The sequence below is a fragment of the Ochotona princeps genome, chromosome 9 (assembly GCF_030435755.1).
Source record: "Ochotona princeps isolate mOchPri1 chromosome 9, mOchPri1.hap1, whole genome shotgun sequence".
NCBI classification, from domain to species: domain Eukaryota; kingdom Metazoa; phylum Chordata; class Mammalia; order Lagomorpha; family Ochotonidae; genus Ochotona; species Ochotona princeps.
Window position 1 is genome coordinate 30,555,692 of NC_080840.1, and position 27,049 is coordinate 30,582,740.

Below are 27,049 nucleotides of genomic sequence, written 5' to 3' on the forward strand. Positions count from 1 at the left end.
TCCATCCATTGGTTCACTCCCTAAGTGGCCACAATGGCCAGAGTTAAGCTGAGCTGACATGAAGCCAGGAGCCTTCTTTGGGTCTCTCACATGGGTTTAGGGTCCTCAGGTTTTGGACCCTCCTCTACTGCTTTCCCAGACCACAAGCAGGGAGCTGGAAGCGAAGTGGAGCAGCTGAGATATGAACCGGCACCCATATGGGATTCCAGCATTTGAAGGGGGAGGATTTAGCCAGTTGAGCCATTGCACTAGGCCTGGGGGGAAATTCTGTTAGCCAATGTTCAGATTGCATTCCTGACCCCTTTACTGAACCCCTGAAACTCCACAGTACCAGGCCCTGCATGTGACCATCAAAGATGCTCAGAACCAGTGTGGTAAGTCAGAAGAGAATATGGACAACAGGGAACTTGGGAGAAATCTAGACATGGTCTGCCCCTGGGATCCACTCTGGGGGCTGGGGCCTCAGTTTCTGGGTTCATTTTGCAGTTCTGAGCTCAGGCCTGGCAAGAGAATGAAGCTCATGAGCTGATGGGACGGGGTGGGTACAAGGACTTGGCAGGTCACCTGGTTTTACTGTCCGGTGCTTGGGGGCTGGTGTTGTATATATATAGTGGGCCAGCTACCATATAAACGCCAGCTTAACCAACTCCCTGCGAATGTTCCTGGGAAAGCAGTGGAAGATGGAAGGGTACCCATGTGGGAGACCTGGATGGAGTTCCAGATTGGTGGCTTCAGCCCAGTCGTGGCCATTGTGGCCATTTGGGGAATGAGTCAATGGATGAAAGATCTTTCTCTTTGTCTGTCCCTCAGTCTGAAAATCTGCTTTTCAAGTAAATAACATTTTAAAAAAATCTGATGCTTGGTAGAAAGATCTTATGTAGTGTTCTTGAAACACAGCAAGGCCACATCCTCCATTACATTAAGATGAAGAAACTTCCAAGATGTTATGCTTCTAAGGAACAAGGGAACTTTAAAAAAAAAAAGTTTGTTTTTATTGTAGATGCAGAAAGAGAAGAGCTTCCATTCACTGGATCACTCTCCAGGTGTCTTGAATAGCCAAAGCCAGGAGGCAGGAAGCCAGTGCTGGTCTCCCGTGGGAGTCAAGGACTCAGGCCGTTGAGCCATCAGCTGCTCCCTCCCAGGGAGTGCTTCAGCAGGAACCAAGCCAGGTGCTTTGAGATGGGATGCGGAACCCCGAGTGGGATCACTGCACTGCACATCTTCTCTGACATTTTTGAAAGAAAATGAAGACTCTGGCGTAGTAGGTTAAGCCTCCACCTTTGGTGCTGACATCCTGAATGAGTGTTGGTTTGTATCCCGGCTGCTCCCTGCTCATGTTCCTGGGAAAGCAGTGGAAAAATGGTGTTTGGGTGCCTGCACCCATGTTGGAGACTCAGATGAAGCTCCTGGCTTTGGATCAATCCAGCTCTGGCCGTTGAAATCATTTGGTGAGTGAACCAGTAGCTCTAAGATCTCTGTATGTCTCTCTTCTCTCTGTGAATCTTGCCTTTCAAATAAAAATAAATCTTTTTTAAAAAGTGAGGACTTTCTATGAAGCAGTTCTACTGGAAATTAGAGTTGAAAGTGGCCAGGTAGTGAAGGAGGGTTTGATTTGTTTTATTAGCTAAAAAGAGGAAGCTTTGGGACAGGGTAAACATTTTGTCATGACTCCTTGGGACACCCCATCCCAAACAGGAATGTCTGGGATCCAGCTTCCTGCTCATGTGCACCTTGGGGGACAGCAATGATGGCTGCAGTCCCTGGGTCCCTGTCACCTACATGGGAGACCAGATGACCCCAGCAGCTTCAGCCCAGCCCAGCCACAGCTGTGGAAGAGTGTGAGGAGTGAACCAGGGGATGGGCGTGTGCATGCTCGCTCTTTCTTCCAGATAAATCTTCCAAAAGAAGAAAAAGCACAACAACAAAGCAGACTCATTCTCTGCCTGCTGGAACTACATTCTATAGGATGCAGGTTCTAGTCCCGGCTGCTTCCCTTCTGTATAACTCGCGGTTGATGCGCCTGGGCAAGCAGAGGACAGCCCACGTGCCTGGACCGTTGCACCTATGTGTGAGACCTTGAAGGAGCTCCTGGCTTCAACCTGTCTCTCTCTTCTGTAATTGCGCCTCTCAAGTAACAGCAAGTGTTTAAAAAAAAAAAAAAAAAAAGCTAAGGTAGAGGAAGCTGTCCCATGCAGGGCGAGGGCACGAGGCAGCAGGGGCCAGTTGAGCTCGGTAAGGCACCCTCAAAAGCCACCTTCGTCTTCCCTGCCCCCGTGGGAGCGCTCAGACGCTTCCATAGCCCGTCCATTCACGTTAGATTAGCAAAAACAGTCCAGTGTGACCCGGACGCGCCAGACCTGCTGAGACCTGCGTCCTATCTGGGCTGGAAGCGGAAATGTGCTCCAATACCTCCCTTTCCCTGGAAGCTGCCTGTTTGGGCGAGGGGCGGGGGAAGGAGTGGGCCCTGGGCAACAGGGGTGGGGAGGGAGGCGGTCCTCACCGCAGGGGCCCATGTGCCCGGCCCCCCGGAGAGGCAGCGCGGTCGGCTGAGTGCTCCCAGGCTGGGCTGGTGTATAATCCTTCCGGGACTGCCTTCCCGCTCCAGCTTCCTGCTTGTCTCAGAGCAAGTGGCAGCACTGAGGAAGAAAAGCAGAGACGCCCGACCGCTTGCACTCCTCCAGGCGTCCTCCACCCGCCAGGTGGAAGGAAACGGAGTGCAGGTTTTGAGTAAGCCCTGGAGAAATTCCGACGAGCTGCGCTTTCGCGCCGGCCCTCACCCTGCAAGCGGCGAAGCCTCCTCCCTGGGATGCGCCGGGACAAGAGGCGTAGTTCGCAGAACTCTGCTCAAACTCCCTACCCAGAGCCCGAACCCTGCGCAGGTTCCCCGGTGGCTGCACCTTCCGCAGGCGGCTTCCAGCCAGTGATGGGACGCAGCCGGGCTGTGAAGGCCCAGGGCTGGGGGTGGCCGGCTGCCCGGGGGACCCGCGGGCGCCTGTCCCGGCGCGGTTCTCTGCCTTGCGGGCAGCGCAGCCCTGGCACTCCCAGCCGCCGCTGGCTCCCGCTCCCCGAGGCTCCGCGTTTCTTCTCGTCGCCTGTCTGCATTTGGGAGGATCCAGCACGGCATTCTCTGTCCCTGTCTCTGACTTTTCTTTGCATAATTTATCATGGGTTGAGAGCACTTACTAGTTCAGCTTACTTCTGTCTGTAGCCTGGGAAAGGCGACCTATGGGGAAGGGCTGTTGTAAGGATAGCTGTGTTTGCCCTGCCTTAAAGTACTGACTCTTGTTTTTCACCCTTCTGCTGAATTTGGCACCAGCTGCCATTCGGTCTAAGCTTTGCAGTCTGGGTGTGTGTGTGTGTGTGTGTGTGTGTGTGTGTCTTAACTCTGCCTAGAAACGAGGCTAATTTTTCTTTCTTTCTTTCTTTCTTTCTTTCTTTCTTTCTTTCTTTCTTTCTTTCTTTCTTTCCTTTCTTCCTTCCTTCCTTTCTCGCTCCCTCTCTCTCTCTCTCCCTCTCTCTCTCCCTCTCTCTCTCTCTCTCTCTCTTTCTATCCCCTGCTCCCTCCTCAGATACCCTCCCTCCCACCGAATTCCCCTATATTATTACTATTGCATAGCTCTTCATAATCAGTCACATGTTCATCATTGCGGGCATGGACAGTGGCAGAGTCCAGCCTCCCATTGTCAAGGTACAGCTAATAGTTTCATTAGTAGTCCATCTTTGATCTGGAAATGGAGATGCACACTGCACTGCATCCTCACATCTGGACATGATAGTCTCCATTACACAGTCACCACACATCCCTGTTAAATGAAAAGCCACAATACAAAATTAACAACTGGAAGAAAAGTAGAAATTTACAACACCATGAATTTCTCAAGAGGCTTTGATGGTTCAACAGTCCTGAATTGCTGGCTATCCCACCACTCCAGTCATGATGAAATCTCTCCCGAATCCACTGGCTGCTGTAGTCCACCTGAGTGTCTCCGTCTCCCCAGATCTTCACAGCCAATGATTGGCTGGGGTAGTTGATCAATTTGTTCTGTCCTCCATCCTCTGCCACGGTACCAGGTGTCCTCTGCAGACTCCAATGTACTACCATATCCTCCATGTACATTTGGATATGCTGTCCTCTGCTCCGTCTGAGCCACGGAGGAGCTCTGACACATCCACTCCCACAGTCAGCCCATGGGACCTGCAATTCTCTCCATGGTTAGGATTCTGGGTCCAGCAGTTCAGTTGGTAGGGAATCACCCAAGAAACCTCATCTGAGGCCACCCAAGACCTGATTCTTGTGTTTGCCAATACAGGGTCTGGCACAGTCTGCCACCCAAATCAGCCTCTGCACACACTGGTAGTTGCAATTGCTGGGTCAGTTCTGTTTCCAGCCCCATGTTTTATGAAACCAATGGGTGTTGTAGCCCAGCCTGATCCTGCCCACCATGTACTCGGCCTTCACACAAACCAGTGGGAGTTGTAGCCTAGTTGGAGCGACACACAAAACCCCCACCAAGTCCGCCCCTGCCCTGGTTCCTGTGCTTGCCAGTATGTACAGCAGACTGGTCCTGTCTGTCCCACATCCCACTCAGCTCTCATACATGTTAATGAGTATTGAAGCCCGGTTCATCCCAATCAGCCCCACTATCCAGTCCACACTGGTGCTAGCAGGTGCCACCATCTGTCTAAGCCATGTGCCTGAATTTGGCCCCTGTGCCAGCTGATGCTGTGGCAAAGTCCAATCAATCCATACCAACAGTGGCTTTTGCGAGTACTAGAATGTACAGTCAGCCCAATCTGGCTTTTCTCTGATAAAGCTCACATGTAGGCCATCGGATGTGGCCCGGTCCGGCCTGTTCTGTCCCCATCCCAGCTCTCATGCTTACCAGTGGGAGTAGTGGCCCAGCAGGGGGGCCTTCGCAGCCCCTCCTAGGGCCATCCCCACCCCCACCCCGTGTTCCACATGTGCTGGTTAGGTGCTGCGGCCCAGTCTGGCACAGTTCCCTCAACTCGGCATTTGCCAGTGGGTGCTGTAGGCTGGCCAGGTCAGGCCCACCCCCAGTTTCATCTCACACTGGTGGGGGCTACAGCCTAGCCCAGCCCTGCCAGCCTCCAATCCCAGCCCTCATGTGGACTGGCTGGTGACCCACACACTCCATTCTGGTACTCAGATTCACCAGTTGGTGATATGAACTGACCCAGTCTGGCTTCCCCCTGAGCTGCACCAAATGTATGCCGGTGGGTACCATATTTTGGTCTGGGCTGGGCTGCTCCCCATTTTGGTTCTTGCACTCACCTGCAGGGAGTGTGTCCCGACAGAGGAGTTTCCCAGGATCCTCCATTCGGATTTCTGAAATGGAGCTATTTTTAAAAGTCGTGGCGGTAAAAGACACACAATCAATCAAGTGACATTAAAATCACTTGGAATACAGAGGAAGAGAATCCCGGAATCCCTCATAATGCTGTCCAAACGCAAAAGCTGTTCTTTTTAAGGGGTCCCAAGTTGCATTTCTGCATTTCTGGCTTGCTGCAGAGCCCCCTGTCCCCTGGTGTATGTGTGTGTGTGCGTGTGTGTGCGTGTGTGTGTGTGTTTCTCTGCCTGTGTCTCCTGGAGATACATCCCTATGCTTTTCTTTTCTTTGTTTTTTTTAAGATTTTATTATTATTGGAAAGCTGGATATACAGAGAGGAGGAGAGACAGAGAGGAAGATCTTCCATCCGATGATTCACTCCCCAAGTGAGCCACAACGGGCCGATGCGCGCCGATCCGAAGCCGGGAACCTGGAACCTCTTCCAGGTCTCCCACGCGGGTGCAGGGTCCCAAAGCTTTGGGCCGTCCTCAACTGCTTTCCCAGGCCACAAGCAGGGAGCTGGATGGGAAGTGGAGCTCCTGGGATTAGAACCAGCACCCATATGGAATCCCGGGGCTTTCAAGGCGAGGACTTTAGCTGCTAGGCCACGCCGCCGGGCCCATCCCTATGCTTATCTTTTCTTTTTCTTTTTCTTTTTTTTTTTTAAGATTTTTATTTTATTTTATTACAAAGTCAGATATACTGAGAGGAGGAGAGATAGAGAGGAAGTGGAGCTGCCGGGATTAGAACCAGCGGCCATATGGGATCAAGGCGAGGACCTTAGCCACGAGGCCATGCTGCCGAGCCCAATCCCTATGCTTTTGAAAGTGAACAAGGCTGGGGCTGGGGCTGGAACACAGCAAGTAACGCTTCTGCCCACAACGCCAGCATCCCATTTAGGAGGCACCAGTTCTGGTTCCAGTTGTACCACTTCCAACCCAGCTGGCTCACTGCTAATGTGCCTGGGAAATCAGCAGAGGATGGATCAAGAAGTTGGGCCCTGTGCTCACATGGGACACCCGGAAGAAACTCCAGGCTTCTGGTTTTGGCTTGGCCCAGTCCCCACCATTGCAGCCATTTGGGGAATGAGCCAGAAGATAGAAGATCTATCTTTTCCCCTCTCTATGTACTTTCTGCTTTCAAATAAATGAATGTTTTCAAGTGACCCAGGCACACCTGCATCTTCTTTTTTCTTTAGAACCTTGTACACAATTCAGTTACTCTTAATATGTCTTAATATGTAGCACCTCTTTACCAACGGTGTGTTCTCTGTACCTTTTTGTTATGTTTATTAGTATTTATTAATGAATTTATTTGAAAGGTAGACATAGGAGAGAGGTCTTCCACCCACTAGTTTTACTTGCTTAATGGCCACAATGGCTGGAACAGGCCAAGGCCAGGAGGAGCTGGTGTCCCTGGTGGGCGGCAGGGCCTGAGTCCTCGGGCCATCCTTGCTGTCACTGAGGGCCCTTAGCACGGAGCTGCATCACAGACAAAGTCGCCAGCAGTTGAGCTGGTGCCCTCTGATGTGGGGTGTGGGTCTCCTGAAGGGCAGCTTATCTTGCCATGTGCCCAGCTAACTATTCTTTTTTTTTTTTTTGTAAGATTTATTTATTTTATTACAAAGTCAGATATACAGGGAGGAGGAGAGACAGAGAGGAAGATCTTCCGTCCGATGTTTCACTCCCCAAGTGAGCCACAACGGCCGGTGCTGCGCCAATCCAAAGCCAGGAACCTGGAACCTCTTCCAGGTCTCCAACGCGGGTGCAGGGTCCCAGTGCTCTGGGCCGTCCTCGACTGCTTTCCCAGGCCACAAGCAGGGAGCTGGACAGGAAGCGGAGCTGCTGGGATTAGAACCGGCGCCCATATGGGATCCAGGGACGTTTAAGGCGAGGACTTTAGCCACTAGGCCACGCCGTTGGGCTCCCAGCTAACTATTCTTACCCACTTTTGCTTTTTGGGCTGTTGGCCAAGGATCCCAACTTGGTCAATCTCAAGTTTCAACTCTTTTTCTCCTATTATGTCTCCATTGACTTTCTCATCTTGTCTCCTCCATGCCTGTGGGCTAGGAGGAGGAAGAATGGGGAAGAATGGAGAGGGACGATTATTTCCCACTAACCCTAAAGTTCAGTTTCAGTTCCTCTCTGTGCTGCTGTGGGTCCCCCACGGCTCACCTCATTGTGGGCCTGACGAGCCCGCCCTTGACCTCAGGTCTCCCTTTGGAGTTGGCCAGGGCTGGGGAGAAATGAGGGGTGGCAGGTCCTTCAGTGCAGTGCATCCTTCTCCATCGCAGGTCCTGCCGGTCGGCCACTGGGCATCCACATCACAGTGTCCCCTCTGCCAGACACATGATGCAGCAGTGTCCCCCTGGGGGTAGTCATGGTGCATCCCCCGTTACTCACAGGATGCTACCCACACCTCGGTAAAGTCACTTCCTGCCAAAGCTCTGGCTGAGTGTCCTTGGGCAAGAAGCAGAGGCAGCCTGGAAGGTGTGGCTGCCCCAGGAGAGCTAAAACAAAGGAGGAGGAGACTCAACTCCCTAAGGAACTGAGGTATAACTTCCCCACACCTTCATCTGCTGAAGACAGAGGACAGAGGAAGCCATGGAAAGAACTTGGGGACCCCCAGCCCCTGCGTCCTCCCATGGCCCTGTGGGTAGTGGCTCTGTCCTTTAGGGGGCCACTCCACAGGAAACCTTGACAAGATGACCTGTCACTCATTGGGATCCAGCTCTCTTTCCCACTCGGGGAGTTTTGATCTTGCCGTGGCTGTGTCCTGCCAGGTTTCACCTCTCGGGTTGCCTACAACAGAAACGAGGTTTCTCCCACCTTTTAGAGCACACCTCCTTCCTGGTAGAGAGAGCCTCACAAGTCCATGGCTTGGCCCCAGGGCTACAAACTGATACTTGTTATGGGGTGCAGCCAGTGATAGTCAGCACCCATTGACAGTGGGCAAATGAAATTTGGCTGTGTCCCCCAACCTCTGTCCTGAAGGTGGGTCCTACACAATGGAATAGTAATTGCATCCTCAACCACTTCCCCCACATCCTAATTTAGCCAGGATATTGGATACAGATGAGCCCAATTAGCCCAGGTGTTTTTAGCTACAAGCCCTGTTCCTGTTCCTGCCTATCCCAATAAGCACTAATCAACTCTTTAGCCCACAACACTTGGGTATTCGCTCCTGCCCACCTGTGACTCACCTATCAACTGAGAGGGGACGGTATTACATGGTTGTGTAACCACTCCCCTCACAAGCCCCTTTAAAAAGGCCCATGAAGCAGGGGCTCTCACTCTCTTTCTGGCCAGGTGCTTCTGTTACTCTGGCACCTCGACTCTTGGCTGACCCAGGACAGGTAATCCCCTGAGCATGGTCCCTGTGTGCTGCTTAGATGGGACAATGGTTATAATAATGTTGTTACTGGTTTGTGTGCTATCAGGAGTTCCAGGAGGGGTGAGGCCTAGCAGTAGTAGAATGTGGGCAGAGAAGCCAGGGAAAGGTGAATGTCTGCAGCTTTGTAAGCGTGTCCAGGTTCTTTGTGAGTGTGTCCCGGTTATTTGTTGCATGTCTCTTAGGATAACATATATTGTTGGGGAAGCTGGGACATAGGTCTTCAGCTTAATAGATGGACTTAAGGATGATGACCATTTGTTTCTTTTGGGATTATGATTGGTTGCACTATGATAGGTGGATTGCTGTATGGGCTTGTAATTTGCTATTGTGCTCTGTTGTTTTCAAGCTTGATTAATAAAGACTCCTTAATAAACCTTAGACATGTCTGGTGTGATCTCGCTCGCACCCTGCAACATACTCATGATGCCAGCAGGTGGCTAGGCTGCTAAGAAAACTGACTTCCTCTTCCTGGGCAGCCGGTAAGTTGTTTTACTTCCATAAATTCTTTCCCCCTGCCTTTCTGCCACCCTCACCCACCAAGATCTTATACCCAGCTCTACTTCCAAATCTAGCCTCTCAACTACCACAGTCCTTGGAAGGGAAGTTTATAAACCAGAGTCAAATTCTTCCTTGAGTGTTTTTTCTTGGTTTGTACTTGAAATGCAATTGTCACTGAAGTTTGAGATGGAAAGAAGGGTTGTTTTCCCTAGAACATTCCAGACTAGAGACATTTTGGGTAGTTCGGTGCCTGGAGGTCCCTATTGCAGTGCCATGCAGGGCTCATGCCCGTGCCCTGGGCCATGTTGCCTGCTGGCAGAGAAAAAGGTGACCTACTGCAGATAGACCGACTGTCTTAGGAACTTAGGCAGACTGCTGAATGTCAGGTACTCTTTGGGCTCCTTCCTGTGAGGCACACCCATGGCTCCATCATCCTGTGAGGCACACCCATGGCTCCATCATCTGTCCAAGTTCAGGTTTATGAATCCTCAAGGAGTGGTAGAAGATCTCCTAGGATTAGTAGGACTACTGTGTGAATCAGGCTTCGTGGGGATTCAAGTCTTGCTGTCACATCGTATGCATGCATAGGATTTAGCAGCCTAAGCAAGGGACACATTTCGATGCTGGTTTATAGTTTTAGGGTTAGGAGCTATTAGCACACCGTTCATCTCCAGATGGGCAGAAGCGCTTCTGGGTCAGCATCAGAAACAGTTGCTCCCTGAGGGTGACTTCTCTGTCTGTCTCCACTGTGGTCACCATCATGCAACTCACGCAGGCCTCTGCTGAGAGCTGTGCTATGACAAAGCCTCCTGCAAGCATCGCTGGAAGTCACCAGAGTGACCCAGCAGTGTCCTCCCCTGCAAGTGTGTGTGTGTGTGTGTGTGTGTGTGTGTTTTGAGCAGAGACACACAGAGGTAGAGCTAGAAAGGTCTTCCATCTGTAGGTTCACTCCCTGAAATTTCACAAAAGAGGGAAAATGGGTGTCAGGAGCTCGATCTGGGTCTCCTATGTGGGTAGCAGGCCCGACTGCTTGAGCCACTAACTGCCTCTCAGGGTGTGCACTACTACAAGCCTGCGGTGAGGAATGGAGCCGGGCTTTGAACCTAGCCACTGACCTGGTATGCAGGGTCCCAAGCCCCAAACACCTGCCCCACCACTCTCAGTTTTCCTCTCCCTTCAGCACAATGTCCTCAAGCAAGAAACTCACTCAGACTATTCCTTCTTTTTAAAGTCTGTGATACTCATGTGTTGGAGGGCACAGGGAAAGAAAAAGGTATTTCTGCCTGAGAGAGGTAATTTGAAACTCAGTCTGTTTTTTCTGTACCTAAGTAGCTCAATAAATAAAATTATGATGATTGGAACCTGTGTGATGGCTCAGTTAGCTAATCCTCCCCTTTGAAGTACGGGATCCCATATGGGCACTGGCTCATGTCTCGCCTGCTCTACTTCCCATCCAGCTCTCTGCTTACATGCTCAGGAAAACAGTAAAGAATGGCCCAAGCCTTGGAACCACATGGGTGACTTTGAGGAGGCTCCCAGCCTCTGGCTTCAAATCTGCTCATCTCCGGCCGTTGTAGCCATTTCGAGAATGAACCAGCAGATAGAATTTTCTCTCTGTCTCTCCTGGCTGTAAATTTGCTTTTCCAATAAAATAAAATCTTTTAAAAAATTATTTTATGGGGCTCAGCGTGGTGGCCTAGTGGCTAAAATCCTCACCTTGAACACACCAGCATCGCATATTGGCATCAGTTCTAGTCCCAGCAGCCCCGTTTCCCATCCAGCTCCCTGCTTGTGGCCTGGGAAAGCAGTTGAGGACAGCCCAAAGCCTAGGGACCCTGCACCCACGTGGGAGACCCGAAAGAAGTTCCTGGCTTGGGCCCGGCTGCGTGGCCTAGCGGCTAAAGTCCTCGCCTTGAAAGCCCCGGGATCCCAAATGGGCGCCGGTTCTAATCTGGCAGCTCCACTTCCCATCCAGCTCCCTGCTTGTGGCCTGGGAAAGCAGTTGAGGATGGCCCAATGCATTGGGACACTGCACCCGCGTGGGAGACCTGGAAGAGGTTCCAGGTTCCCGGCTTCGGATCGGCGCGCATCAGCCCATTGTGGCTCACTTGGGGAGTGAATCATCGGATGGAAGATCTTCCTCTCTGTCTCTCCTCCTCTGTGTATATCTGGCTGCAATAAAGTGAATAAATCTTTTTTTTTTTTTAAAAAAAAAAGGAAGTTCCTGGCTCCTGGCTTTGGATTGGCTTAACTCAAGCTGTTGCGGCCACTTGGGGAGTGAACCATCAGATGGAAAATCTTCCTCTCTGTCTTTCCTCCTCTCTATCTGATTTTGCAATAAAAACAAATCTTTAAAAAATTGTATTATGATGATTGAAAAAGTCAACTGAGAATCTTTAATACCACTTTATAATTTACACTACCTGAATTTGGAAAGAAATCAAGCAATACATGATGGCCATTGGGTATGGATTCCCTGTCATCCTATGCCTGAGAAACTTTCTCTTGATGATAAGATGAATAGCTTTTTGGTTCTAGAATATATCTCAGGAACAGTTGGAAGTTTTGATATCTCCTCTCCAATCTTTATTTTTTTTTAAGAGATTTATTCGAAAGACAGAATTACGGAGAGAAAGAGGAAGAGAGTCTTCCTTTTCTGATTCAGTACCCCAGTGGCTGCAATGTCAGGAGCTGAGCGATTTAAAGCCAAGAGCCAGGAGCTACATCTAGATGTCCCACGTGGGTGCAGGGGCCCAAGCACTTGGGCCACCATTCACTGTTTTCCTAGCTTTAACAGGGAGCTGGATTGGAAGTGGAGCTGCCAGGATTCAAACCCATGCCCATGTGGAATGCTGGCCCTCACCTCCAATGTTAACTCTACAATATTTGCCAAGCATATTTGTTTCTTCATTAAACTCATACTGGATAGTAAAGTAGCTCTGAGCTTCCCTCATCTTCCAGTTCCCATGTATGTCAAGTTTTTGGTTCTGCCCACTGGATTCACCCTTGTTTCCCATCCCGTCCAGATAGATCGGGCCAGGTGCTTTTGTCATTGGACGTTGATCTGCAAAGTGGCTGTTAAAGGCCACTGCAAAGCTGGCCAGGCCTGAGAGTCCACTCAACCAGCCAGAGGCGATCTCAGAAACAGGTTCGTTGGGCCTGGTGCGATGGCTCAAGGCTAAATCCTTGCCTCCCATATGGGTGCCAGTTTGTATCCCAGGTGCTCCACTTTCCATCCAATTCCCAGCTTGTGGCCTGGGAAAGCAATAGAGGATGGCCCAATGCCTTGGGACCCTGTACCCACATGGGAGACCCAGAGGAGGCTCATGGCTCCTGGCTTCAGATCAGTTCAAGCCGTTTGGGGAGTGAATCAGCTGATGGACAATCTTTCTCTCTGTTCCTCATCTCTATAAATCTTTCCAATAATAATAAAACAAATCTAAAAAAAAAATGGATTCATCTTCAGCCTGCTCTCAAGAGCCCATCAGGTCACAGGATAAGCCCTGTGTGTACACTGCCTCAAGGCCTCAGATGGGGTCCCATGTCCAAGCCCTGCCTCCTTTTGGGCTTGTGCCACCTCCCACATGGCCGCCTCCTGTTTTGGAGAGCACTTAACTGTCTACCATACACTTTGTTCTTGATTACACACTGTCAAGTGTTACAGCAATTATGTCACAGTGTCAGCCATGCCTTTACCCATAGAAACTGCTGGAAAGGTACTTATTGACAGCAGCCCCTGGCACCATGCCTTACCCGGAGCAGGCACTCAGCCCATGAATGCGTGTCTTTCTATCCAGTCTCATTTTGTGAGAGTGATGAGCAGATGCCAGCAGCCAAGTCAGTGCACGCCAACTCCTGCTTCCCTGAGGGGTCCTCCAAGGCAGTGACATCAATGGTGTGTGTTGTGGGGCTGCTATGGCCAGTGCAGAAGCCCCCTGACCTCTTGTGACCTTTGCAAATTCACTTACTTTCTAACTCTGTGTTCTCTACCCTTCATTCCTCCACAGCACCCTTCTTTGCGTTCAATTTGAGGCATTTGCAAAAAGAACATTGTCCTCCTGCCTCCTAGTGGCAGGCTACAAATGATGAAGTCTGGTTGGCAGAGGGACAGATGAATGGATGAACCACTGAGCTAGCAGGCAGGAAGGGTGGGGGAAACAAAAGATTTGAATATGCCTAGGAGTTCACTGGGAAGACCCCAGACGGAGGACAGAGGGCTCCATGTGATCAAGGGATTACAAACCCAATGAGAAGAATCGGTGCGATGGCTCAGTTGGTTAATCTTCCCCTTAAAAGCACCAGGATTTCTCTCCTTTCTCTAAGTCTGCCTTTCCAATAAAAATAGGGCTCCATGCAGAAACCTAGCGGCTGATGTCCTTGCCTTGAATGTGCCAGGATCCCATATGGGCACCAGTTCATATCTCAGCAGTCCTGCTTCTTTCCCATCCAGCTCCCTGCTTGTGGCCTGGGAAAGCAGTCCAGGATGGTGCAAAGCCTTGGGACCCTGCACCCATGTGGGCAACCTGGAGGAAGCTTCTGGCTCCTGGCTTCAGATTGGCCCAGTTCTGACCACTGTGGCTACTTGAGGAGTGAACCATCAGACAGAAGATCTTCCTCTCTGTCTCTCCTCCTCACTGTGTATCTGACTTTACAATAAAAATAAATCTTTGAAATAAAAAAAATTAAAAATATAACCCAATGAGAGTCATTGACATTACAGGGTTAAAAGTTTTCAAAATAATATTTCAAAAATGCAGACCTTGAACTCTAAACTATTTATGATCATCTGATTGAACCGTAGCAAACAGGGTGACTCTCCAATCTTCTGTATACACACGTATGTCTGCATGCCTGTGGTTGCTGGGTAGTTCGTTTTTGAATGTGCTCAATGTTTTTTTCTCCACTAATGTTAGAGGGTCACTACTTCTCTCAGTTGAACCAAAATGTATGGACTCTCACCATCAGCATTCTTCACCCTTGAACTTGAAGGCAAGTTTAAAGACTGGGAGAGCTTTCATCTCCCATCTAGACTGTCTCGCGCGTGTGGCTCACCAGGGGAAGCCATGCCATCTCGATGCCCAGGCTGTACCCCTAGTCCATTGTACATCAGCATCAGTACCTTCTTGTTGTTGTTGTTATTGTTGTTGTTGTTAAAAAAAAAGAAAAACATTTTTAAATAGCACACATGCATATATTTGTTTTTTGTCTTACATTTTGTGTTATTTTTAAGATTTCCCAAATTATTTTCTTGTGTGGGTGTGGCTGAAGCTGATGACACTTCCCCACTCCCCCCACCATGCTGATAAATCTAATCAAAAGACTTACATGCAAATTGGAGGGTTTTGTGTTCCTAGAGTTGGATTCAAGGCCAGGCCCATTCGGATCCCTCCCCACCACCTCCATCTCCTTCACTCAGTCCTGTCCCAGCAATTCTGAAGGACTGACGGACTGCAATCGCAAGAATCGCAGCCCAGGGGAGCTGGTTACACGGCCATTTTGTGGGAGCCATTTGCTCCCACTCCTAAACTGAGCCACTGGGCCTGAAAACAGGCTAAAGGCTTGAGAAAATGGCTGCAAGAAATCCCAAAGAGGTTACAAACCAGCCCAAACCAGGGCTGGCGGGTCCCCAAACCACAAGAATGAAGCAATATGAGTCTCGTGGCCACCTCACCCACCCTCCAGTGGAGAGCATCTTCCAGGCTCCTACTCACCCCCTTGGTCAAAACCCCAACCCTGCTGCATCCTGGGGAGTCCCAGGATTTCCCCTGAGAAGTTTGGGGAGACGGCTTGTCTTCAACCTTCACTCTTCTGCTTTAACAGCTTGGTTTCTGGGCAGAGACGTTTCCCTGCTTGTTTGGACAAACAGAATCTGGGGAAGCTGATTCTGCCTTCCCACCTCACTCCCCAACTTTCTGAGATAGCTGGGTGCAGAGGAAGGCACAGGAAGGTAGATGGTACCGCGTCACCTTCCATTTCCATCCGTTCATTCTTCCAGCACCTGCTAACTCTGTACCCCTGTCCCCCACTGGTGAATCCAACCGAAAATTTCTCTCACACACCAGCAGCAGATTGCACTGTTGTATTTAAGCTTCCTACATACCTACATTACACGGGCCATGGGAAGGGGAAGAGAAACGCTGGAAGAGCTGCCTGGCTGGGCTGACTTCTAAGCTAAGGGTGCTTATATCTGTAACATTTTACAAGATCATCTTCCTACAGGAAAATCGGCTTCCGCAGGGGTAGCAGGGGTTACAGGGGTCGCATGGGCTGCAGGGGCTGCAGGGGCTGCAAGGGCTGCAGGGGCTGCAAGGGTTGCAAGGGCTACAGGGGCTACAGGGGTTACAAGGGTTGCAGGGAGAAGTACAAGGGTAGCAGGGCGACTCGATCTTGACACAACTGCCCAGCCCGTAGGAATAGGTCACGTCCTTCTCATCCACACACGGTGGCAAGCTGAACTCTTTGCAGATGTTCATGTAGCTGTACTTCTTGGAGCCCAGGCAGTCGTACCTGTTCTCCCGCTCCGCCGACACACACACCTTTCCATCCTTCACCCGTACTTTGACCTGGTCGGGTTCAAAGCCACACACGTTCACAGATCCCAAGATGTTACTGCTACAGCAAGAGGAGGCCAGGATTCTATTGGTGGTTCTTCTCAGCCTGGAATTGGGCAAAAGGAGAGGGCCGATAAAAGGCACTTAAATTTCAGCCATAGCCTGGGAAGCCATACATCAATCTCTAGCAACCTAGGTAGCAAAGGATAACAGAAACGTTAAACTTTTAGCAGCAATGTATTAAATCAGAAGAGAGAGCCATACTGCCTACCTTCCTCTCCCCCCAGGGAAACCTCTGTAAACAACATGCACGTGGCTGATTTTTGCTTATCTTTCTCCTGCATTTAAACCCCAGCTCCTGCTCTTAAAGAGCCTTGGGTACGTTCTTTCTATGCTTGAGTTTCTTCCTTTGTAAGATGTGGATACCAACAGTGCCTACACCATAGCGCTGCTCAGTGGCACAGAGACCGTGATGGAGTTTCTCTTGGCACTGTGCTTGACCCTGAGGATCTCATTTCATTATCTCATTCATGCCTTATGGTCAAATTGCTTCAGTTTCCCTACTATAGAATTGAGATGATACCAGGGTTCTTCAGAAAGTTCATGAAAAACAGAATTAAACTTTCTACTATGGTGCCAAAATCTTTTTTTAAAAATTCATGTGCTTTTTTTCCCCCACAAAATCCTTTTCCATGAACTTCTTAAAGGCATGTATGATCATAGTTTACCTCAATGAGCTTTTGTGAGCCTTAAGTTAGTAATGCATGTTATTTGCAGTGGTGCTTAGCACATAGTAAGGGTATTGGTTTCTTCTACCCTCTCAATATTCCATAGGAAATACTAAGCATATTAAGGGCATTATTTCATTTAATCTCTCCCATAGCTCTATGATATACAGATGTAATATCCCCATGTCACCATGTAAGCCTAATTTTCTTCATATATTTTCTTCTTTTGCTACATTCATTATACAGCTTCATTGTGGAAGACTCAAAAAATTCAAATCAGCAAAAAAAAAAAGGGATATTAAAAATGCCCATAATCTCATGAAACACTTAATATGATGGTGCTAGACTTTGAGTGAATCCAGATAGTTTTGTGTGTTTTAATGAAATCCTCTTTTGGGATAATGCCCTTGATTGCTGTTTCTCTCATGATTCAACAGGATGCTCAGTATCCCTGGTTCTGAAGGCCAAGTCTACTAAAGCTCCTTTACAACATCAGCAAACGGAGGAGCTTAGGCAGGAACTCAGCTCTGCTTCCCCCTCTAGCCACAAGGAATGTGGGTGACCTGCCACTAGCCTTTGTGCTGTGATATGCCACTAGCCTATTTTTTAAAATAAAGATTTATTTATTTTTATTGGAGAGGCAGAAATACAGAGAGGAGGAGAGACAGAGAGGAAGATCTTCTGTCCGATGATCCACTCCCCAAGTGACCGAATCAGCCAGTGCTGCGCCGATCTGAAGCCAGGAGCCAAGAGCTTCCTTCAGGTCTCCCACGTGGGTGTAGGATCCAAAGGCTTTGGGCTATCCTCGACTGCTTTCCCAGGCCACAAGCAGGGAGCTGGATGGGAAGTGGAGCCTCCAGGATTAGAACCGGCGGCCATATGGGATCCTGGTGCATTCAAGGCAAGGACTTTAACCACTACGCTATCATGCCCAGCCCGCCACTAGGCTTTTGTGGTGTGACATGCCACTAGCCTTTTGTATGTGTGGGGTTTTTTTTGTTTGTTTGTTTTTGAGATTGATTTTATGCACTTGAAAGCTGAATTACAGAGAGACAGAATGACAGAGAGAGAGAGAGAATCATCCATCTGTTGATTCACTCCTCAGGCCAACGCCAAGAGCTGGGAGCTCCTTCTGTGTCTTCCATGTGAGCACAAAGGCCCAAGGACTTTTGATCTTCCTCTGCTGCTTTCCCAGGATCATTGGCAGAAAGCTGGATCAGAGGCAGAGCAGCTGAGACTCGAGTTAGTGCCTATATGGAATGCCAGCATTAAGGTAGTGACTTAATGTACCTGGCCACAAGCTGGCCCCAAGGGCTATCTTTCTTATTCAAGGTATGACAGGATTGCCTGGGCCATACTACAGAAGCAAGCAGGAGAATAAGCATTTTTTTCTGCTGTGTGGACTCACAAAGATGCCAGGAACCAGCCCAGACCCAGCCACGTCCTCAGCCTGTACTAGAGCAGCCAAGCCAAGGTGGGATGCCCCAAGCCGAGGCGGCATGCTGTGCTCTCACAGGCATCTCCTTGGTGTGTGTGTGTGAGATGAAAGGTGAACTTCTGTTCAGCTCAGAGCTTTGCACAGGAGGTGAGAAGCATCAAATCCTCTACTGACGATGGGGCTGGGCCTCAAGCACGGGTTCCAGCACTCTAAGCAGGATCGCCAGGACCCCCGTGACTGCCATGGCGACTCTGCAAGCCAGAGCTGTCATGCCCCATCCCTGTGGGAGCTGCCTCCATAAGCCCAGATTCGCTGACAGCTCCACCTCCTGTCAGCAGCCGGAGTCCCAAGGAACAAGGTCATGTGTGTTACTTCTCGGGTTCCTCTCTTCTACTCTCTTCCCATGATCCATCCATACAGGAATCTCGAATCACTTGAAAACATTGTGGCCAGGTCACACCTCTTCCTCCTCTTGCTTCTAGGTCAGTGGCGGGCAGCTAGGATGCTTGGGTTTACAGAAAACCTGCAGGGGCCATGTTTTGTACATCAGATGAGGTGCCGAACTTGAATGTGACTCTTGCCTGCAAATATACTGTTCACCCTGTGTAGGAGTTCCCCTGGATCTCTGGGTAAAGGAAGCTTGGTGACAAAGTTTCGTCTTGGGAAACCGAGGGAAATATGCCCACCTGGTTCTTTGCAGAAGCTTAGTAAGAAAACCAGGGGAAGACTAGCAGACAGCGGGTACCTGTGTCTGCCATGCTGGGTGGCCACTCGTCTCCCTGGTGTAGTGGGATGTCACTGCCCACAGCTGTGACAAGTGATCCATCCAGCCATCTCCACAAAGCTGTGAATCCATCCTACCTTGCGATGAGCAAAGGAGAGGCCATGAACTCCCGTGTCTTCCCGGGAGCAAAGGGAGGCTGTGTTTCCTGAATTGAGGTCTGTTTCAAAGTCCTGTTTAAACTCAACGCCTTGTTTGCAATACCTCCCTCTTCTTTTCCTTCTCCCCCTTGCCTTCTTTTCCTGCCTCTTTTCTGTTTTGCGGACTTTGGATGAAGAGTGTCAGCAGACAGCAGGTAGCACACTCAGGTGCCTCTGACTCCATGGCAGAACTCCTCGAATGGTAGGTGGCAGAGTCCTATGTTCAGTGTTTCAGACATAGCAGAGAAGTAAAAGAAACAAGAGTACTGACCTAAGTACCTACTAAGGAAGATGCAGCCAAGGACCGATGTCCTGCCATGTCTGCTCTGACAAAACACATCCATCAGTCAAGTCACTCAGGAGTGCTCAAGAGATGTAAGGGGGCTAGTAAGACATTGCTGGCCCAACCTTTCCTGAGCACCCAGAAACACAACAGATGCACTTTCACCCTGGAAACTGATGTTTTTTCCAGGCAACTACTGATCTGCAAGTCCTGTTTTCCCATTGAGTACTGAGCTTCCAGGCCAGATTAGCCTGACATTTGAAAGGCTATGTCCTGACAAAGCAGTCTCCTGGCATCTCTGCAAGGGCTGGGAGGGCATGCAAATGGAAAACCTGCAGCAAGGTTTCACACCAAGGATGGGTTTCAAAAAAAAAAAAGTGAATCAATGTGATATTTCTGAATCTGTTTAGTCATGGATCAGAAACTAGCTTATAGACCAGAAGAAAAAAGAACTATTTCGGGCTCAGCAGCGTGGCCTAGTGGCTAAGGTCCTCGCCTTGATCCCATATGGCCGCTGGTTCTAATCCTGGCAGTTCCACTTCCTCTCTATCTCTCCTCCTCTCAATATATCTGACTTTGTAATAAAAATAAAATAAATCTTTTTTTTTTAAAAAAAGAACTATTTCCCAGGAAGGAAAAAAAAAAAAAAAAAAAGAAAGAAATTCACAATTGGACTCCTCTAGGTTGGGACTGGGATTAGAGTTTACTATTTCTACCCAGTCGGGAAAACTGGATCTTTAGGCTTGCAGGTGGCATGAAGCCCTTCAGGGCAGTGAAATGTCAAGCTGTCAGCAACAGAGCATTGGAATGTTGCAAGATGCCACAAACTTGGAGGAGACAGGCTGGGGTGAGAGAAGGGAGGGAAAAGGGGAAAAAGTGATCAACTACGTCCCAGACACCGTCCAGGAAAGTGGCACAAACCCAAGAAAGCCTTCTCTCTTGGGTAAGTCACATGGCTGAGAATTAAGCTGGAAGTGGCAAGAAGGAAGGGCTGCCTGGAGGAGGCGAGGCACACACAAGGCAAACACCAGAGCACATTGGCGTTTTTTTTTTTTTTTTTTTTTTTTTTTTTAACATTTTATTCATTTATTTTGTAAGTCAGAATTACAGAGAGGAGAGATATATAAAAAGATCTTCCATCTACTGGTTCACTCCCCAGATGACTGCAATAGCCAGGGCTGAGCCAGGCAAAGCCCAGGAACTTTGAGTCTCCTACATGGGTGGATGGACTGAAACTCTTGACCATCCTCTTGGTGCTTCTTGGTGCATCAGCAGAGAATTGGATGGAAAGTTGAATAGCTGGGGTTTGAATCGCATCCATATGGGATGCTGGCATGGTAACTGCGACTTTACCTGCTGTGCCAGAGCGCCAGCCCCAGAGCAGCATTCTTACCTGCAGAGTCTGGGACAGGTAGCAGCCCAAAGAGCAAGGCTGAACAGACCTGGATCCAAAGTCTCCAGTATCCCAAGGTATGGGGAGAGTGGACACAGACCTGCTCACAGAAGCTCTGAATTTATCAAATATTTTTTAGAAAATGTTTATTTGAAAGGCAGTATTGAAAGAGACAGATCTTTCTTTCACTGGTTCACTCCCCAAGTGGCCACATGGCCAGGGCTGGGCCCAACCCAAAACGGGAGCCTAGAACTCTAGGTCTCCTGTGTGGGTAGCAAGGTCTCAGATACTTTTGAGCCATCTTTCACTGCTTTCCCAAACTCCTTAGCAGGGATCTGGATGGGAAGAGGAGCAGCCAAGGCTTAAACTGTGGTTCATATGAGCTGCCAGCATTGCAGGTGGCAGCTTAACCTGTTGTACCACAATGCTGGTCTCAGGATCAAATACTAAAAAGAGTGCCAGTAATTTAACTTAACATTCTAAGTAGTAAAAATTAACTGTGACTCAAAGAGTAGGTAGAAGATGTTATAGGCGATAACCCCATCCATCCCAGGTCCTTTCCTGACCTTCGGTGACTGATGACCCAAGTAGTAACTGTCTCATTGCCCTTTCCAAATGGGATATCACAGTCCCAGTTGTCAAGGACTGTCTCCACCCACCCACCCATTCATTCATCCCCCCACCCATCCATTCATCCACCTGCCCGCTCACCACACACCCACCCACCCACCCTCTTACCCACCCATTCACCCACTCATTCATTCATCCCCCACCCATTATTCATTAATTCATGAATCACCCCACCCATTCATTCATCCACCCACTTACCACCCACCCACCCAGTCATTGATTCATCCACCCTCCCACCCATTCATCCACCCATGTACCCACCCACCCATTCATTCATTCATTCATCCCCCCATCCATTCATCCACCAATCCATCTCTTTACCTGACCACCCACTCACCAACACACCTGTCCATCCATCCATCATTTCTATCTAATCCATCCCCTAAATCTGTCATACAGCTATCATTTACCACTATCCATCCATCCATCTTCTATTCTTCTATCTATACATAGATATTTTTTAAATAATAGCATATTGAGGGCCTGGCATGGTAGCCTAGCATCTATAGTCCTCACGATATGGGTGCCGGTTCTAATCCCAGAGGCCCTGCTTCCTATCCAGCTTCTTCTTGTGGCCTGGGAAAGTAGTTGAGTATGGTTTAAGGCCTTGGGACCCTGCACCTATGTGTGGGAGACTTGAAAGAGGCTCCTGGATCCTGGCTTCAGATCGGCGCAGTTCTAGCCAATACCAGTCGTTTGGGGGTTGAATCATCGGACAGATCTTCCTTTCTGTATATCTGACTTTCCAATAAAAGTTAAAATAAATCTTTAAAACATAATAGCATACTGAACACACTTTTTCTACACCTTGGTTTTTTTTCTCACCTAAGATACCAATATATAAAATGCTTCATCAATCCTTTAGACATTTCTATATTATCCCAGTGTATGGATGGGCTGTAATGTATTTGAGCAAAGCTCTCATTTTCATCAGTAGCAGCAGATTAAATGCTATATGTAGGAAATTAGGAAAGGAAAGCTGTCTCCCACATTAAAAAAAAGTCACCAAAACAAACAAACAAACAAAAAGTTAAAGTGACTTTTTAAAATCATCCAATTCAACTAAAACTCTCTAGAAGTCTCTTCTGAAAGCTGCCGCTTCTGCAGCTTATTCACATAGCCTTCACTAGGGCTGGAGGAGAGGGATGCGAAAACTTCCCGACTTAATGTGAAGTCTTTGGAGTTGGGAGATGGGAGAAAAGTGACCCTACCAAGCCTAGGAAATGTTTCTAATGTTTAATTTGCTCCCCTGTTTGAAGAGCCACTGGCAATATTAAGGATTTGATCCATCATGATTACTTCTGAGGTCATTTCTGAGTTCAAAAGCACTTGAATTCCTTCATTCATAACCTGAAAAGAATGTTTAGTTGATGGCTTTTTTAATTATACCCCCCCATTTCTGCTGATCATTTGCCACCTCATGATTAAGCTGACACACCCACCATTAAACCACCAATATCCTTGCCAACTGACATTGTTACATTATTTGAGACTTTTAAAATACCTTCCCCTGCCCCATTCACTCCCTTAATTCATTCCTAAGCCACCAAAGTTCTTATTTTGAGCCCTTATTATCTACACTCAAACTATAGATTGCCACCTTGCCCTCCTGCTTTCAATTTATAAGACTAATCCACCAACTAGAAAAAAACTTAAAAAAAGTTGTTTTACTTGGCAAGCTCTCTCTTTTCATCCTCTATGGCTCGAATCGCTTTCCTCTCCAAACTCCTGAGAGATGGTCGGAGACAGTAGAGCTTGTAATCACACAGGCAGCAGGGGTAGATATCGCAGAGGCCACAGGAGCGCGACCGCTTCGAGTAGCACAGGCAGTACGGGTACGGGTGCAAGTCACAGCAGCAATAAGGATGCATGTACAAGTCACACAGGCATCGTGTGCTGAGCTCGTCGATGCATCTCAGTTGCCTGAGTTCTCTGTCCACCTTCTTTATGTCCCTTCTAACACTGTCCAAAAGACAACTCAGTGCAGCCATTACAGTCACACCTTATTGTTCTGGGAGTACCTTTGGAAATGGCACTCAGGGGGAAAAAATTGTTCTAAGCTCTTCTCAGGAGTTTCCTTTAAAAATAAATGAGGCCCGTGTGATTCACTTACTTTAAGGCTTGTGGCCTGTGACCTCACTGCCCTCTAGGGATGTCATAATCTTCTGGTTGCCATGTGAACAGTACACAGTCACAGTGATGCCTGGTAGAGGCCCTCCTCAGGGTTCACAGCTGCCCCAGAACCACACTCATGTGGACATTTAATTCCCTTTGCTGGTTGAGTGGTTCTTCCAGGCAATCATTACTCCCTGGGTTCATGTTTAACGTCTTTGAAGGTGAGAACAAGCCATGGCTACATGTCTGTTTGTTAATGTTGATGAAGGCCATGGCTGGAGTTGCTTGGCCCCTATCTCTGTGCCCCTTAGCTCTTGTCCCTTTTACTCTACAATCTATTGAGGTTCCAGGCAGGTAGAACATTAAGAGCCTTTTTTCTTTTTTTTTTTTTTTTTTTTTTTTTTTTTATAATCCATTTTATTGTATTGTTGTTGACAATCTTTACATAGTTAACTATAGTTGAAGGAAAATCAAGAAAGAAAAAAAAAAAAGGTTCAGGGGGATAGGGAGGTAGGCAATGCTATTATGTCCATATTGTTTCCATCATGTATCTGAGGTAAAAGGGGATATTGAGGGAGAAGCCCCACCCGGTTTCCCGCCCACCCCAAGAGAGCCTTTTTTCAAAGTCAGCCCTTAACCTTTCTACCAAGTCAGCCCTTGGCCTTCCAAGTTCCAAGACTCTGAGTCCTGCGCATTCTTTACTAGCAGGGGTCCTAGTTATCCTAGAACATTCTCTCATCCACTGGGGGGAGGGAGAGGCTTACTGTTATTTTCCCACATCCCCATCCTCACAATCTTATCTTTGATGGCCACCTCCCACCGCCTATTCCTGATCATTCTACTAAGCCTCTGGATGGCTCATACCATCCAGATGGTTCTTAATACTCTCACAGTGACTGTCTACAGCTTCAAGAAGCTAACTTCCCCAAGCTCCTCCTTCAGCCAGTTTTCTGCACTTGCAGTTGGACCAACATGCCAGCCCTCAGGCTCCACTTCTCGGCTCACTGTACTGTAACCCACTTCATCCTTTCCCACCAGTTGCTGTTCAGTTCTCAAATCCCCTTTTCACGCACTAGGGCATCTGGTCCTAGAGGACACACAGTTGAATGTGATATAGGAGAGGGGGACCAGGGCCAGGGCTAAGGAAACTAGTCAGCCAAATAAGTTTGAACTTGATTTTGAGCCCAGTAAAGAATCATTGCTTTTCCTCTCTGTTGAGAGAAGTGGAAGGGTAAGAGCTAGCTACACTGAAGGTGAACTGCAATGAGGCAACAGGAGTTGGGGCTTCTGTTGAGAGCAGTCCAGGCTGGGGCTCACAGCCTGGGGATGGCAAGGAGGAAGCCGGAGGGACTGCCTTCCTCCATTGAGGCCCCATTCAGGCCCCATCCACCTTGTACCAGAGTACTGGTCAAAGGGAACTCTGTTAGCTCCCAAGCTTTCCCCACTCTTCCCACCTCAAACTTTTCAAAGTCTTTCCTGTTTTCTTTAAAGAAAGGATCCAAATCCTTCCGATAGAGCCTCCCCGCATTATTACAGCAACTCATGACACCTCAGGCATAGTGACCTTCCTGGAAAGCCACATATCTGATGGTCTCTCCTTGCTCCTTCCCTCTCATTTCAGGGCTTATATCACACTGTTCTGCCTATGCGAATCCTAACTTCCCTTCTGCTGCATCTGATCTGCTTAATTCCTAAGATACTGTTTAGAATCTCCTGTTGTATGGCCCTGAACAACCTTCTCTGGCCCCCAAACTGACACTCTCAAGCTTCTTACACGCTTCTTCCATGCATTCTTTGTTTCTCCAACTAGACCTGAAGCCATGAGGCTAAGGTTCATGTCTACCCTGGCTCACCATCAGATACTCAACACAGTGCCTGGCACACAGCAGGTGACTTCAGTTAATTCACGCAAATCAGTGAACAGAACGAGGGTAAAAGCATCAGAAATGACTTCCAAAGGCTCATTGGAAGACTCATGGTGTCACTGGGACAAAAAAACACTACAAGGAGGGGCAGTGTGTGGGATCTGGTGAATGGGAGGTGACACCTTCAAAGGGAGGATTGTGGAGAAGCCCATCATCCAACTGGGTCTGGGCATTAGACAGAAATGAGGGAGTCCTGGGTCATTAGAATCCTGAAAGTGGACAGATTCCTTCAGAATGAAAGAGGAGGTTGACTCTTGAGGAAAAATAACTGGAAATGAAGAAAGGAGCTTCTAAAAGTCTCATGGGAGGAGAGACAGAGAGGTAAGACTCCCTACGGCGGAGTCCCTCTTCCAGTCTGGGGCCACAGCGAGCATTCCCAGTACCTCTGCTGTCCCCACACCTGACCTCCCGTGAAGCCCCCTTCCACGCAGGTGAAGTGCACTAATGAAGAAAGCCAAGTGTCGCTGACACATTAGAAATGAGGGACTCAGAAAACAAATTTGAAGGACACCCTGTCATGGACAGAGGCCAGTGTCTTTCTAGAAGGAGTCCACCCAATTCCCCAATGGGTGACTCTGTTCAAAGGAGCAGCCTATGCTCTCCTGAGCCGTGCAGTTAGCCGGTAATCGAGTTCTGCTGTTAGTTCCCCTCCAATTCCACCCCTGAGCAAATGTCAGCAAAGGTTGAGACAGGAAAGCCCTGCATTTCAGACTGTTAAATACACAGGTCTGGGAGCTTAAATACAAACATCTGTACTTCTATGGTACATTATGAAGATGGTGAGAGTTGTATTTCAACTACGGTTCTTCCCTGGTCCCATCTCCCCAAGTGAGCTCACGCTTTATTAGCAAGTCAAGTGATTGAATAAAGTGGCTCCTTTAAGAACAGACAGAGATGTGATCTGTTTGTATCAGGCAATATCGAAATCATCAGAATCTGCGAAAATCTGTAAGACTAATTGGATAGGGGCAGGTAGTGTGACACATCAGGTTAAGCCGCCACCTGTGACACTGTCATACCATGTGAACACCAGTTCCAGTCCTGGCTGCTCCACTTCTGACCCAGCTCCCTGCTAATGAGTCTGAAGAAGCAGCAGCAAACGATCCAAGTTCCGGGGCCCCTGCATCCACGTCCGAGATCCAGACGGATCTTGGCTTTGACCTGGCCCAGCCCTTTCCATTTTAGCCATTTGGGGAGTGAACCAACCAGTGGATGGAAGAGCCCTCTTTCTTTTTCAGCTTTACCTTTCAAATAAATCTTTTTTGTTTGTTTGTTTAAAGCTAAGATACTGCTCTAGCAGCTGCTGGGTCAACGGTTAGTGCTTAAATATTAAAATTAAACACACAGTGTGTCTTCAACTCTGTTATACAATGAGTTCACACAAGGCAAATACCCTGAAAAAATGAACTGCAGTTACCCAAGTGGTTGAGTTAGATTGAATTCATGGTTTTTAGCCTGGGGTTTCAAAGGATGTTTTGGACCAATCGGGGTGGCCCTGACAGAGGTCAGTTCCAGGGGCGGAGTCCAGCATTGTGGCTAGTAGAACTGGAGAAGGCTCCAACTGTGAGAACCCCAAAGCTGCTGGGCCAGGGCAGCCCAGACTGGGCTCCACCCCCAACACAGTGTTTTCTGGATACTGGACAAACTGTGTGGGACTCAATGTTTGTCCCGCAGGTTGTTCATCTTGCTTGGCCCTTTTAATCCTTTCTATTCCTCGTCTCTCCTGTTTGGAATGAAAATAAAATGTGACATCGCCACTCTGTTAGAAGTAGGTGTTTTTTATTCAACAGGGTCACAGCTGAACGAGTTTGCCTTGAGCCGCAGAT

At 48.6% G+C, this 27,049-nt stretch overlaps 1 protein-coding gene and 1 long non-coding RNA gene across 2 annotated transcripts; one reads left to right on the top strand and one right to left on the bottom strand.

The window, feature by feature from the left end:
• Window positions 1-1,221: 1,221 nt before the first annotated feature.
• LOC131481136 (uncharacterized) lies at window positions 1,222-19,221 on the top strand. The gene is made up of 3 exons (XR_009246063.1): window positions 1,222-1,448; window positions 2,606-2,727; window positions 19,026-19,221. It is a non-coding gene; the product is annotated as an uncharacterized LOC131481136 (long non-coding RNA).
• On the bottom strand, window positions 15,304-23,321 carry ODF1 (outer dense fiber of sperm tails 1). The gene is made up of 2 exons (XM_004580649.4): window positions 22,855-23,321; window positions 15,304-15,896 (listed from the first exon to the last, which is right to left on the bottom strand). The coding sequence occupies exons 1-2, from the start codon at window positions 23,172-23,174 to the stop codon at window positions 15,437-15,439; spliced, it is 780 nt and encodes a 259-aa protein (XP_004580706.2). The 5' UTR covers window positions 23,175-23,321; the 3' UTR covers window positions 15,304-15,436.
• Window positions 23,322-27,049: the final 3,728 nt, after the last annotated feature.

Bases quoted from the DNA above. Each gene is read 5' to 3' on its own strand.
- ODF1 (XM_004580649.4), bottom strand. From the start codon at position 23,174: ATGGCTGCACTGAGTTGTCTTTTGGACAGTGTTAGAAGGGACATAAAG. The intron at 15,897-22,854 runs GTAAAACAACTT...GCCCAATTCCAG, and splicing joins GAAAAGAGAGAGCTTGCCAA to GCTGAGAAGAACCACCAATA.